This window comes from Triticum urartu, chromosome 1 (genome assembly GCF_003073215.2).
Source record: "Triticum urartu cultivar G1812 chromosome 1, Tu2.1, whole genome shotgun sequence".
Taxonomy (NCBI): Eukaryota; Viridiplantae; Streptophyta; class Magnoliopsida; order Poales; family Poaceae; genus Triticum; species Triticum urartu.
Genome location: NC_053022.1, coordinates 424,549,958 through 424,564,375, shown reverse-complemented (window position 1 = coordinate 424,564,375; position 14,418 = coordinate 424,549,958). Strand labels below are relative to the sequence as shown.

Genomic DNA, 14,418 nt, shown 5'->3' with positions numbered 1-14,418 from the left:
GCATATATTTGGATATCGGAAGTGTTCCGGGTGAAATCGGGATTTTACCGGAGTACTGGGGGTTACCGGAACCCCCCCGCCCTCGGGGGATTTAATGGGCCAAGATGGGCCTTAGTGGAGAAGAGGAGGGGCGGCCAGGGCAGGCCGTGTGCCCCCTCCCCCTCTAGTCCGAATTGGACAAGGAGGGGGGGCGGCGCCCCCCTTTCCTTCCTCTCTCTCTCCTCCTTCCCCCTTCTCCTAATCCAACTAGGAAAGGAGGGAGTCCTACTCCCGATGGGAGTAGGACTCCTCCCTGGCGCGCCTCCTCCTGGCCGGCCGCCTCTCCCCCTTTGCTCCTTTATATACGGGGGCAGGGGGCACCCCATAGACACAACAATTGATCTCTTGATCTTTTAGCCGTGTGCGGTGCCCCCCTCCACCATAGTCCACCTCGATAATATCGTAGCGGTGCTTAGGCGAAGCCCTGCGTCGGTAGAACATCATCATCGTCACCACGCCGTCGTGCTGACGGAACTCTCCCTCAAAGCTCGACTGGATCGGAGTTCGAGGGACGTCATCGAGTTGAACGTGTGCAGAACTCGGAGGTGCCGTGCGTTCGGTACTTGATCGGTCGGATCGTGAAGATGTACGACTACATCAACCGCGTTGTGCTAACGCTTCCGCTTTCGGTCTATGAGGGTACGTGGACACACTCTCCCCTCTCATTGCTATGCATCACCATGATCTTGCGTGTGCGTAGGATTTTTTTGAAATTACTACGTTCCCCAACAGGGGCACCCATGAAGCTTATGTGGCTTGGTTGCATAGCTATGAAAGGTTAGAGAAAAATAAATAGATAATGTGTTTAGAGTGCACCCCACTAAATAGATATACTTTGGATCCGTTGCAACGCACGGGCCGGCACATTGGTAGTAGTAAGAAACAAATTCTGGGTTTGGCACGAGCTCGTACTGCGGGAGCACCACAAGGCCTGCCGCAGGAGTTACATTTCCCTCTCGGGGCCCACGGGAACGAGCTTCAGTGTCTTAGTGCACCGGCCTATGAGTCAATGACATGTGGACCTTAAATGCCGCTGGCCCACATGTCATTCTTATGGTGGTGGCGTGGTTCGCGACTCACTCGTTCGAGATGAACCGGCCGGTGGTGGCGTGGTCGTGGCGAGGGTGCCACGGCTGTGCGTCGGGGCGTTACGAGGCGTAGATGGCCACACCGGCAGGTACTACCTGTAGTACAGAAGTACTCCAGCTGAGGATTGATGCCCGGGACGAAATGTGTCACAGCCGCTGGATGAAAATTCGATGGTGCAGGAGTACGGATCAGAGCACAGGAGCGGAGCAGGCAAACCCGCGTCCAATTGGGTGTGGCTGTGGTAGAAAGTTGATGGTCGCCGCAGTTCAGCTGGCCCGCATGTCATGCGCACAAAGGCAGAGCAGCGGTGGGGCCGAGAGGGATGAGGCGCATGTCGGGGGACGTCGTGTCGTGGGTTGGAGCGGCGTCGTGGGAATCGCGTGTGGGTGTGGCAGTGGTAGAAACAAGAAACGTGATGGTCGTCGTGGTTCAACTTCCATGGACAAGCTGCCATGTCTGCTGACACATGCATTGCATACCGCTCACTTCAAGGAGCAGTAGTAGAGAAAACTTGTTTCAAAGATACCATTTTTCCGATAAAATTCTCGAGATATTGTTAGTTTTTACACATGGGATTACTCCTGCAAGGGTCAATCACAACAGGTGTTTTGTAAAAAAACATCTTGATGTTCCCTGCAATGCACGGGCATCTTGCTAGTTATAGAAGAAGCCCACACGGGCATCTTGCCGTAGGGTGTGCCACCGACCCAAACTCAATTTTTTTTCCAGACGCTTAGGTGCACCGGATGTCGTGCCACGCTACAAAATGTAAAAAAAGCAGCTCCAATTTTTTTAACCTGTTATCTTCAAACCAGCCACACCTGTCCCTCACCTCATCAAAACAGCCCGAGGAATATATTTTGAGTGAAGCATGATTTATTTTTACTGATATATGTATATCAAAACTAGAGTGTTTATATTTCAAGCCCGTGAACAAGTATTATCCTACTACTTTGGATCCATTGCAACGCACGGGCCAGCACATTGGTAGTAGTAGTCTCTATCTCTATCTCTACTCTACTCTTATAAAAAAACAGAGTTTTTGATGATGGTGTGCCTGCCATCCTGCAGTATAGACCGTCCGGTTTATATCTGACGGATAGGAAGGAAACTATGGCAATTTTGCAAAAAGATACCCACACCCCTCTCCATATTTGCAAATAAGGCCTTCCCTCGTTCATCCTTTTCTCTCACAAGATAAACTACTCATACAAATGCATCTTGATGTTACGTGCAACGCACGGGCATCTTGCTAGTTTCCCATGCGTTGCACGTAACATCAAGATGCATTTGTATCTATCGATCTGAGGGAGGGAGCGAGGGCTTACCTTACCGACAAGGAAGGAAGGAAGGAAAGACGGACGGGAAGATCTCCGGTGCGCTCCGCTCCGCCACAGTCGAATCGGCTCCGGTGTGGGTGGGGAGTGGCGTGCGGCGGTGGAGGAGAGGATGGATGAGATCAAACTACCATCTTTCTTTTATTTTCTCTCTCACAAGACAAGAGCAGAGAGAGGAGAGATGGGTGGGGTGGGGAAGCCAAATACGTGGTACGAGGCTGACGTCACGGGCCCACAAGGGATATCGATGGACCCACAGCACAGCACGCAGGCGGTTTGACGCACTACCACGCCACCACCCCTCCCTCCCTGTAACCACCCACAGGAGGCCCCACATGTAAGTAGGTCACCAACAAATAGAATCCAATCAACCCCTACCTCTCTTTTTTCCGAAAGTAGGCCTGGCCGTACCATATTTTCATACGTGCAAGGTAGAAACAAATGATAAGAAAAAACTACCCTCATCGCAAACAACAAGTGTATGTAGTATAAACTTCAGGCCAGAGCAAGCCCATAAACAATACACCACACACAATGCAACCACCACAAGGTGTCTACCCTAAACCGAACGACAAAGCGACCAACACCAGCCATCTCTCGGCACAACACACCATTTGACTCCCCTAACCAATGCACCATCCACCTCCCCGGTACATCTCCGTCGCCACCTTCATGGGAACCCATCGTGGAGTTGCCCTAATTTACTCAACATGGCGTGTTATTACATTTACTCTCATATTTTTACCTCTCCAAGTTATATATAGTCAACCCTGGAATGAATTATACAATAAAATATCTCAAAGTCAACTCTACATGAAAAGAAGAGTGCGGATTTTTTCCCAAGCAGTCGGTAGGAGCTTTGACTTTTCAATAAAAAGAGAATTGCCAGTTTATAAGGAAAGCTAGTCGAAAACTGATATATCTGCGACATGTGTACATGCCAAGAAGGGTTTTTATTGGGATTCATTACAAGTCTCTTTGTTTTCCTCTCAAAGGCAACTAGGACCCCTTTGATATTCACCAGCGAGTTCATGGATCGGCTTCTCTCCACTTCCACTTCGGCAGATAATGGCGGGAAGGGGAATCCTGGTGCCTCGACTCTGGTAGTAGATAGAAATTCTCTCTTTTGGCGGCACTTGAACGGACGGCGACACTTCTTCTTCGAGTCAGTCTTTGGTGTTTCGATCGTCCTCAATTTCGTTCGTCGGAATGAATAGATTCTTACTAGGTCCTCGGAGCAACGAAGTTAGGTTCTCGTCGTGTACACACGACGACAAGATTTGTTATCAAATTCTTCAGAACGATTCAAAGGTTCTACCACGACGTCTGCTGGTCCTTAGAGGCACATATACGAAAGACTTCCCGATGTCATCGATAAGGTCGGACCGACTCTGGTATGGGAGTGACCACAATGGCTTGCCCGGGCTCGTTTTGATGGCGACAATGGTCGTTCGATGGTACATAGCTCTCAGTGTCATTTTTATTATGTTTAGCATGCTTTTGTATTTGAAGTGAACCTATGTAAAGATTTGGGTTTTTTTAAGTAAAAGTCACATTATTGGGCTATATTAATGTTTTTGTTTTGTTTGTTTTTTTAATTTATAAATTACATAATTTTTTACTTTAGGAAAATGTAAAAGGTGATAAAGCCTAGTAGCCTACCCCTTCTCGAAAACAAATTGTTCTACTCCACGAAACAGCTGTAAGAAACTCGGTAATAAATAAGAAAAGGAAAAAAAAGGAAAAGGAAGAGACAAGAAACAAAGCAGGGTTTTTTCCTTGCCGCAGAATACTACTCCTCGCCGCTCCGCCGCCGCCGCCGCTCCTGACGGCGAGCAGCCGCGTCTCAGCGGCGTGGGAGGGAGGGAGGGAGGGCTCGCTCCGGGCATGGCATGGACGGCGCTGAGGCCGGTGGTGAAGGCCTGCATCGGCGGCTCCCTCATCGGCATCACCGTCTCCGACCGCTACTTCTCCTTCGCCGCCGTCCACGGCGGCTCCATGCGCCCCACCTTCGACGGCACCACAGGTAAGCGCCCCCTCCCCCTCCCCGTCCGGACCGGATTCCTCGCCGATTTCTGACCGCCGCACGCCGGAGTGACGCCGGCAGGTGGACGCGAGTACGCGCTGGTGAAGCGGAGCCCCCTCTACGACTACTCCCGCGGCGAGGTCGTCGTCTTCGTGTAAGAAACCTCGCTCATGGGTTTCTCAATCCTGTGATTTCACTGGGTGGGTTGCAGATAATGAATCTTGACGGTTGGTTGATGCTGCTGTATGTATGCAGGTCGCCGTCGGACCACCGGAGCAGGACGATCAAGAGGCTGATTGGGCTGCCCGGCGACTGGATCAGCGTCCCGGACAAGGAGGAGATCCGCAAGATTCCAGAGGGCCACTGCTGGGTCGAAGGGGACAATGGCAGCGCCAGCTGGGACTCGAGGTCCTACGGCCCTGTAAGAAACGCATTCCTCTTCTCCCTTGGAAATTCCCCGTATTTCCTCCACGGCATCTGGTCACACAAATCTGCGATAATATCGGTATCACTGTGCGCTCAACCGCATAATATTGGTGGCTGGTGGCATAACCAGTGTTCATGATTTTATTAAAGGTGATGCGGAAGCGATTCCTTTGTAATGCGCGGTGCTTACCAATGCTGCTGCTAGCTTAATCATTTGGGCAGAAAAATGATTGATATATATACTAGCTTAATAGACGAAACTGCTATCTTGTATCACCGTAGGCAGTTGTACATATATTGGTGACTGATGGCATTATTCTACTGCTCCCTTGAATTTTCAGTATTTCTTTCGGGTCATCTTGGTACACGAAACTGCGGTCTAGTATCACCTTAGGCAGTTGTCCATATATTGGTCACTGCTGGCATCAGTGTTCGTGCTTCTCAAGACAATGATTCCTTGTAATGTGTAGTGCTACCAGTTGCTGCTCTGCTGCTGCTGCTGCTGGCATTGCTGAACCGCAATTCGTATTTGTGGCTGATGTTGGATCAGGAAAATGATTGATAACTTAAGGTTGCAAGATGTAGGTGGTTAATAACTTAAAATAGAGCACGAAAACATATTTCTGTATCGGTACCAGCTGGTGGTGAGAATCTGCTCTATAACTTAGATCGTCTCCTCACCTTGATTTGTTTTTAGGAAGAAAAAAACTGCCTTATCTACATATTGTTTAATTACGTGGCATTATTAGCACCTGACATGAACAAGTCAAACCCCTCTTGGTTTTGGATGAGAAGAGCCAATCTATTGCATTGAGACCCAAATATCATCCGCTATGGTTCAGATTTATACATGAAACCAAGCCAACATGAAGCTGCTCCTTTGTTCCGAGTGTCTTTATCTTGCATTGCCATCTTACCTCTTCTTATGCATCCTTGTTGTATTCCTCTGTTTATATCTTCCGCTTCGATCTAGCTGCGGCTTGTAATGTACTAAAAGGAAAACGTATCGCACTTGTGTTGGTGCTATTTTTTATGCTGCTATGGTGTCATGTTCATTTGGTTGCTGTCACTGTTCATTGACTACATACAGTCCACCTGCAGTTTGAAATTCATGCAAATCGAGAATGCTGGTTTGTCTTTTGGTATTTTTGGTTTAACAAGCACCAGCACACATGCTAGGGCAACTTACATTTTGTGGCTGATGTTAAGTCAGGAAAAAGTTTGATTTCTTGGGTTGCACAATTTTAGGTCGGAAAACAGAGCATGAAACATACCTGTGTGTTTGATATCAGCAGCAGATGCTGCATATCAGCCATAGTCTTGGCCATTTGCTATTTGGCCATACACTGATTTTGGTGTCCTCATAAAAGAATTTACACAAAAAGCATCCTGCGACACCAGCCTCTTGACCGTTTGCTATCTGACCATGTACTGTTAAGTTTGATGTCCTCATGACAGAATTTAGACAAAAACATCTTGCAGCACCGGCCATATCCTAACACTCATGGCGTGTTGGCACACTATGGCATAGCAAAACAAATTTCGTTCTAGTCAATCAACCACACATAGTCCTGGCAATGAATGATGAATATATTTATTATCCTTTTGTCGTGTGCTGCATGCAGGTGCCACTTGGTCTGGTTCAGGGGGGGCCGCGTCGACAAGAGGGTGCCGCCGGAAGGAAGGGTCATGCCGCAGCGAAATCTCTAGTCCATCTCTCGTCCTTCCTGGGTTGCTTTGTCCCGCAGTTTTGTTTGTTCTTGCAGGACACCATTTAACAATGTGGCAGGAGGAAGGCATTGTGCTCCTCCGCCTTCGGAATGTAGCACAACTTTTGGTACAAGACTTCATCCATTGTAAGGGAAGCATAGATTTTGGTAGGAGCCTGCTAGGCTAGGGTAGGTGCAGGCAAATTTTTGGTTAGATGTGTGATGCATTGTTGTGTAACTGCAATATTTATTTTCTACTGAATAATGTAGTTGATATGAAAAGAAGAGGTGTCAGCATATATTAATTGAAGCTGAGCTCCTGTGAAAGGAAGAAACATGTTATATTACTGACATTTAACAAACACTTATATATTACTGTATTTGGTTGTGAGGCGAATGTCTTCCGCCCAGGTAACTAACCCCGCCCACTGCTGCTGCTGCTGCTGAATCGCGCACCTGCTGATTCAATTCTGGAACAGATTCAATTCCGGAACAGGAGCGGCGGTGGTGGGAGGGCGTCCCCTGATTCTGTGGCCGGGCATCGGCCCCAGGCGCTGGTGTCGCACCAGCAAATTGAATGAGATGTGTTTGGTCCTTTCAGTCTGCCCAGAACAAGTCCAAGCAAATGTAAGTTTGACATCTTGAGGGTTCTTACAAAGGATATGAAGGTACTTGTTCTGCTGCTAAAGTCTACTTCTACCAATGATACAATATTTTCTTAAAAAGTACAGTCCTGTCTATCAAGTGTCGCTCTTTTTGTGGGCCGGCGCAGCTTGCTCGCCCTTGAGCGAGTCCGAAGCCAGGACTCGCTGAAGGCGAGACATTTTCCCGATGGCAGTGGTGAGGCATGTAGTTGCTGCCTGACCAGATCACTCACCTATTGTATTGATGAATGAGATGGAAGCCTCAAATAGGATAACTGCTATCAACAATCGTTCAAGTTATATTCAAATTATGCCTGCTCGCAAAACAAGCACTCCAAGATCTGTGTTCTCTTAGCAAGAGTATCCTGAAGGTGTGTTACTACCCCTTCAAGAAGGCACGTTGTTGAGCGTTGAACTCGGAAACTGTCCGTTGCAAGTCTGGAGGGGTAAATGTGAAGGAGATGTTGTTATACAGGGGCATCATGCAAGACAACTGGATTTGGATACCACAGAGGCATGACCAACAGGAGTAGCTAAAAATTGGTTACGGAAGGCAGAGAAATTGGCCTGAATCTTGTCAAAATTCTTGTGCACGGTGACAAAATTTATTTCTGTTGGCTGCTTTGCTTGAAACTCCTTTCTATCTTGCTCACGATTTGATTTCTCTGCAAGGTCTTGGCATCAAGCTCCAAGGATTCGAGCTCCACATCCGTCGTATCTTCTGAATCCGTTATTTTTTGTCATCGCACGCACTAGGAGGTGTAGCGTTAGCATGGATGTTACCTTGCTGCAGAGAAGAACCTATGCCTTCTGATGTTTACCACTGAAGATGTACCATCAAATATCAGGTGCTGGGATAGGATTTACCACCCAAGAGAAAGAGATGTTCTCCAGTAACCAGGCTGGACTAGGGAATGCACCCAGAAAAATGCCGCCTCCGGAATCCTAGATTGACCAGGGACTTATGAAAGAAGCCCAGATCCACGCCGCCTCCAAGGATTTACTGGCTCTAGACACCAATTGTCGCTACCTGAATTTAACACTAGAATTTCAGAGATTCAGAGCTATTGGCTTAATTTGCTAGGGTTTATATAGCCGCCAAAGGCCACTGGAGGCTAGATCCCCTACAAGTTTAATTGCTGCGTAGATTAGTTTCAGTTTCAGGTATTTTGTGCAGACTGCTCCAGTGTGCCGCTACATCTTTTTAGACAAATATAAACATGTTTATTTAAAAAACAAAAAACAAATTACCACTCTCATACTCATACCTGAAGCGAAGAAAAATATATGTTTATCTTTAATTGAAAGCTACGTATGGCCAAAGGTCAAAACTGAGCATGCATTTTTTTTAAAGAAAGAAAATTTGGAACCTGCATTCCTTTACCACTCTCATACTCCTACCTGAAGTGAAAAGTGCACAGTTTTGACTTAGTTACAACATTGTCAGTGACTTGAAGATGAAGAGTTTGTACTTAACCAAACTGCTGTTTTCGTTCATCACCAAACTGTAGTCCCTTGAAATCAACTATGGAAACTGAGCCAGCATTACTACATACTGGATTCTGCAGCTAAGCTTAAGGATACAAAATTGATTGCCATCAAATCAAACAATTATTTGCTCAGCAGCAAATCCAAATACTAGATGGAAATGGTCCAGAATAACACCAGGGAGGTACGTACAATTTATGGTAGTACGTTTCATCATACAGCAAGATAGATTAGTTAACCCGGCTTAACACGGAGCAGCAACACTAGTTGCTGTAAACATGGAGATGGAGCAGCAACACTAGACTGACTGACTCAAGATAGCAAATTAAGTAACAGAATGCATGCATGCATACACTAGCTGCAGTTCAGTTCAAAATGACTTGCTGAATCATTCAGAACACCGCCTTGATCTCCAATTTCCTCTTCAACATGTAACGACCGGATTTGTGCTTGATCATACGGAGGCCACACATTGTCCCTTTGCCTTTGGCGCCATTCTCGTCACCAGAGCTACTGCTCTCGTTGCCTCTACTATTGTGGTGGCCACTCTCGTTGCCTTTGCTGCCATTGCTGAACGCTAGCTCCATACCAGTGAAGAGGGTAAATTCCTTGCCAGATGCAGGTGCAATGGTATCCAACATGTCCATGAGGATGAACCTGCCAGAACCGAGACTCGCTACCTTGGACCTGAACAAAATGTCAGGCTGCCACTCCTCTGGCAGGTCATCACGAGCCCAGATCCGCATCTTGTCCGGCGACGGCTCCTCCCCTGTGACAACGCCCGAGAGGTCAGCAGCGCAGGGGAGGTTGCCTTGCGAAGAGATGCCAAACCAGAGGCCAAGCTCAGGGACGTAATCCGCCTTGCCATGGAAGGGCATGAGCCAGTCGCCAGCTTTGCTCCACTCACGAGTCGCAATGTGGAAGCAGTAGGTGCCGGCACCCTCGATGCCTGCAGAGTTGGAGGTGCTGGCATCCTCAGTGCCAGAGATGGAGAAGCAGATGGTGTCGCCGACGAGGGCATGGCCGTGGACGAAGGCGCGCTTGTGGTGGGTGATCCACGGCGGCAGTGGGAGGATGTCGCAGTGCCAGAAGCTGTGATGGGTCGGGCGGATCCCCCTCCACACCAGGGCCTCGAACTGCGGCCGCTCCTCCGCCATGTGCGGGTAGAGGAGGCCATCGATGATGTAGAGATCGCCGGTGTGTTCGCCGTCATAGAGGTGTACATCCGTTGGAGGGACGGAGATGGACATGGGCATCACCTTGGGTCCGTGGAGCCATGGCAGCGTATCGATGCAGCGGGTGCCATCGACGACGTCGAAGCGCAGCATGCGGTTCCCGCGGTCGACCAAGACGACCTTGCTCTCCGAGGCGGTGGGCAAGAAATGAACGGTGTGATGGTTCAACATGTAGTAGTCGAGCTGCGGCGGCCTTATGACCAGCTCGGTTTTTGGCAGATCAATCTTGGGCGCCGCCGCCTCCGCCGCCGCCAGATTAGTGCTGGAGGTCCTTGTCGTGTTGGCCTCGGCGGGCGTCAGTACTGTTGGCAACACCTTGCCATGCGCGGCAACTTGTTCCGCCGTGGGGTGAAAAAAATTAATCTTGAGGAGGCCCAAGCGCCGGAGCGAATACAAGTGCCTGAGGCCGTCATACAACCCAAGGTTCAGGATCCGCCGCTTCATCCTCTCCGACGATCTCCTGGGAGGGTAACAAGTAGTAGTAGAATAAGGACAAGAAATGCAGAAAAACGAAGCAAGTTGGCACAGATCTACAGGCGGCGGCGGCGAACCTGGAGCAGAGCGGCGGCGGCGAACCTGGAGCTGAGCGGCGGCGGCGGTGAACCTGGAGCTGAGCGGCGGCGGCGGGGAACCTGGAGCACAGCGGCGGCGGGGAACCTGGAGCTGAACGGCGGCGGCGGAAGGAGGGAGGAATGGGAGGTAGGTCTAGGTCTTCCTGTTCTTGGTCGTCTCACCTTATCAACCCCGCGTGGTGTTGTTGGGTCGGACCATCATGGGCTTTTCCTGGCCAGCAAACGAGCAGGAAAAGCCCATTCGCTGGCCAGCAAACGAGCACTACATCACCTCAATCAAAGTCCAGGAGCGCAATTGGCTTTCCCTCACGCTAGGGTTTTTCCTCTCGGCGGCGATTCTAGCCGCCGTTGAGATCGCTTCTTCCCTCCGGCCGATTTGCTCTAGAGGACCGATTCGGGCTGATTCAGGGGCGTTCCCTGGAACGCTACCCGGCCTTGGTCGAGTTCTCCTCGTTGCAATCGGCCCGGGTTAGGGTTTCTCCATAGAAACACCCGGTGCTGCGAAGAAGATCGGGTAAGAAGTGCAAGATGTCTGCGGAAGCTGGAGGCGCGTCGGCTGCGGCCGCCGGCCCTTCGTCCGCGACGGATCTGGAGAAGATGATGCAAGAGCTAGGGCTCCAGGAGGACGATATGGACGACGTGGTTGTGGATGAGGCTGCAGTCCCAAAGGAAGCCGCAAGGTGGAGGGCAGTGGCTCGAGTTCACATTGACAAACCCTATAGTCAAACATGGTTCTTCAGAAACATGAGATCGGCAAGGGATCTTGCGCAGCCTGTGAATTCAGACCGCTCGAATCCAATCTGTATACTCTGCAATTCAGCTGTTTAAGGGACTGGGAAAGAGTCATGCAAGAGGGGCCCTAGAATTTCAGAGGGCATGCCGTTGTTATCACTCCGTACGATGGAATAACCCAGCCGACCAGAGTCAAGCTTTACACCATAGATATTTGGATTCAGCTCCATGATATACCAGAGCTTTATGCACACTTGGTACCTTCTTTGGCTGCCAAAGTAGGAGAAGTACTTCATGTTGAGAGATCTTCGCACGATTTTGTGGGCAATTTCTTTCGTGTCTGGGTTAAAATCAATGTCAACAAGCCCCTCAAGAAAGCGGTGTCACTTATAAGGAACAAAGAGAAGCAGATTTATAGGGTCAAGTACGAGCGCCTCCCGGATTGGTGTGCGGTGTGCGGACACCTGGGACATGTATTCAAGGAGCATGGGATGGAATTCACCCAAAATCTGCATTAGTCTTCAGCGACCTCCGAGCTTTGTGGACAATGCGGGCTGGCCGTGGCCCTGGTGGGGGGCGGGGACGTCGCGGAAGAAGAAGAGGGGGAAGATCGGGGAACCGAGATGCAGGAAAGCAATCCAATGGGAAAGACAAGTATGGTCAGGAGGATGATTTGGAGGATACATATGCCGATATGATGACAGAGGATCTGAACAGGAAGAGGGGGGACCGATCAGACCCTGACCTGCGTGGTAACTCTCAGGGGACACAGCAAGTTCAAACTTATCGGGGGAATGAGCTGGCTATAGTCCCAAGTAGTACCAATGTGGTCAGTCCAATACCAGTCAGGGAACAGAAGTGCACCAGGTTGGACGATGGAGAGAATGATGTTCAAAGCAGTCTAGTGAAGAACTTGGCGGGCTCCTTCGAGGAGCGCCGCCCGTCCCAATGAGTGCTCCATGCTGGAACTGTCGTGGTGTGGGCAACGCCGCGACAGTCCAAGAACTTCGCGAATTCGCGAGGAAGTTTTCCCCTACCCTCCTGTGTATTGTTGAAACACAAATAGAAGGAGCGAGGGTAGAATCTTTAGCAAGTACTTTGGGTTATGATAAATCTTATGCAGTTAGTAGTCAGGGTAGAAGTGGTGGTTTAGGGCTTTTTTGGGATAATGAAATAAAGATTGAGGTTTTGGGTTACTCTTGCTATCATCTTGATGTATCTGTGGAGGAGCCGGGATGTGATGTATGGAGAATGACATGTGTCTATGGTGAGGCCCAAACACACTTGCGGCACCAAACGTGGACAGTTTTAAAAAACATAAGTACTTTGGGCTCACTGTCGTGGTTATGTATGGGAGATTTCAATGAAGTATTACGTCCGGATGAACACGTTGGGGTTGGACAACGCAGCAATGCACAAATCCAAGCCTTCCGTGAGGCTACCGACGTTTGCATGTTGATGGATATTGGATATAAAGGGAGATTTTGGACTTTTGAGAAGAAGGTGTCTGGAGGCACATTTACTAGGTGCAGGTTGGATAGAGCTCTGGTCAACCCTCAATGGATGGCACGTTTCCCTTTGGCGAGCCTGGAACATCACACATCAGCAACTTCAGATCATGGGCCAATCTTCTTAGATTTTGGGCGTTCTGAAGATTCCAAACCAACTAGATCCTTTCGGTATGAGGTCATGTGGGAGAAACATGAAGCGTTTGGAGGTGTTGTGAGTTCATAATGGGGAGGAGGGGAACCGATCGATACTGTTTAGGAGCTTCAAGAAAAGCTCGCAATGGTGGCGAGAGGGATAACCACGTGGAGTAGAAAATCCTTTGGGAGCGTGAGGAAAGAAATCAAGGAGCTAAAGCAAAAACTGGAGGAGTTACGGAGTGACCCCCTTCGGCTCGCCCCTACACACATTGAGCTTAAGATTAATGAGAGGTTGGTTGAGCTGTATCATCGGGAGGAGATTATGTGGAGACAGCGAGCACGCATAGAATGGCTATCTTCGGGTGACCGGAATACTAAATTTTTTCACCTCCGTGCTAGCTTAAGGAGAAAGAAGAACATGATCCGGGCTTTGGAGAATGCGTTGGGGGTGCTAGTAAATGACCCAACTGAGCTAAGGACGATGGTTAACGAGTTCTATCAGAATCTTTACACATCTGAAGGGGTGCAAGGAGTTGAGGAGGTTCTTCAGCATGTTCCACGCAAGGTTACAACAGCAATGAACAATGATCTATGCGCTCCTTACACAAGGGAAGAGGTCAAATCAGCACTCTTCCAAATGTTTCCAACTAAGGCCCCCGGGCTTGACGATTTTCCTGCTCAGTTTTATCAGAAACACTGGGATGTGTGTGGAGATGAAGTAACAAAAATTGTATTGAGGATTGTGAGAGGAGAGGAGAGCCCTGAATGTATTAATGAGACTATCCTAGTGCTCATTCCAAAGGTGAACAACCCAACCCTTCTCTCTCAATTCAGACCAATAAGTTTGTGCAACGTCCTCTATAAAATAGCATCAAAGGTAGTGGCTAACAGATTGAAGCAAGTACTTCCAGAAATCATATCTCAGGAGCAGCCAGCTTTTGTGCCTGGTAGGATGATAACAGACAACATAATCTGTGCTTATGAGTGTTTGCATTTTATGAAGCGTAAAAGGTCAAAGAATAACAGTTTTTGTGCCCTCAAGTTGGATATGATGAAAGCTTATGATAGATTGGAGTGGGACTACTTGAGAGCCATCATAGCCAAATTGGGTTTTGCACAGGGATGGATTGATACAACCATGACTATGATATCCAGTTTATCATTTCAAGTTCTATTTAATGGGGAGAAGCTCGAGAGGTTCAAACCATCCAGAGGACTTCGGCAGGGAGATCTAATCTCCCCTTACCTTTTCTTGATTGCAGCAGAGGGCCTTTCGTGCCTCCTGAAATCCAGTTCTCAGTCATCTTTGTTGGCAGGTATCAAGGTGGCTCCCACGGCACCAGCCGTGAACCATCTCCTGTTCGCGGATGATAGCCTGTTGCTATTCAAGGCTAGTGTTGAGGGGGCAGAGAAGGTGTCAAACCTACTGGAGGCTTATTGCGGGGCATCAGGCCAGAAAGTTAACAATGCAAAGT

General features: G+C 48.9%; 1 protein-coding gene and 1 pseudogene across 1 annotated transcript; one reads left to right on the top strand and one right to left on the bottom strand.

The window, feature by feature from the left end:
* The first annotated feature begins 4,212 nt into the window (after positions 1-4,212).
* On the top strand, positions 4,213-7,023 carry LOC125515865 (annotated as a pseudogene).
* Positions 7,024-8,839: 1,816 nt separating this feature from the next.
* LOC125515853 lies at positions 8,840-10,794 on the bottom strand. The gene is made up of 2 exons (XM_048681351.1): positions 10,545-10,794; positions 8,840-10,453 (listed from the first exon to the last, which is right to left on the bottom strand). The coding sequence occupies exon 2, from the start codon at positions 10,435-10,437 to the stop codon at positions 9,151-9,153; it is 1,287 nt and encodes a 428-aa protein (XP_048537308.1). The 5' UTR covers positions 10,438-10,453; positions 10,545-10,794; the 3' UTR covers positions 8,840-9,150.
* Between the last annotated feature and the right edge of the window lie 3,624 nt (positions 10,795-14,418).

Bases quoted from the DNA above. Each gene is read 5' to 3' on its own strand.
- LOC125515853 (XM_048681351.1), bottom strand. From the start codon at position 10,437: ATGAAGCGGCGGATCCTGAACCTTGGGTTGTATGACGGCCTCAGGCAC.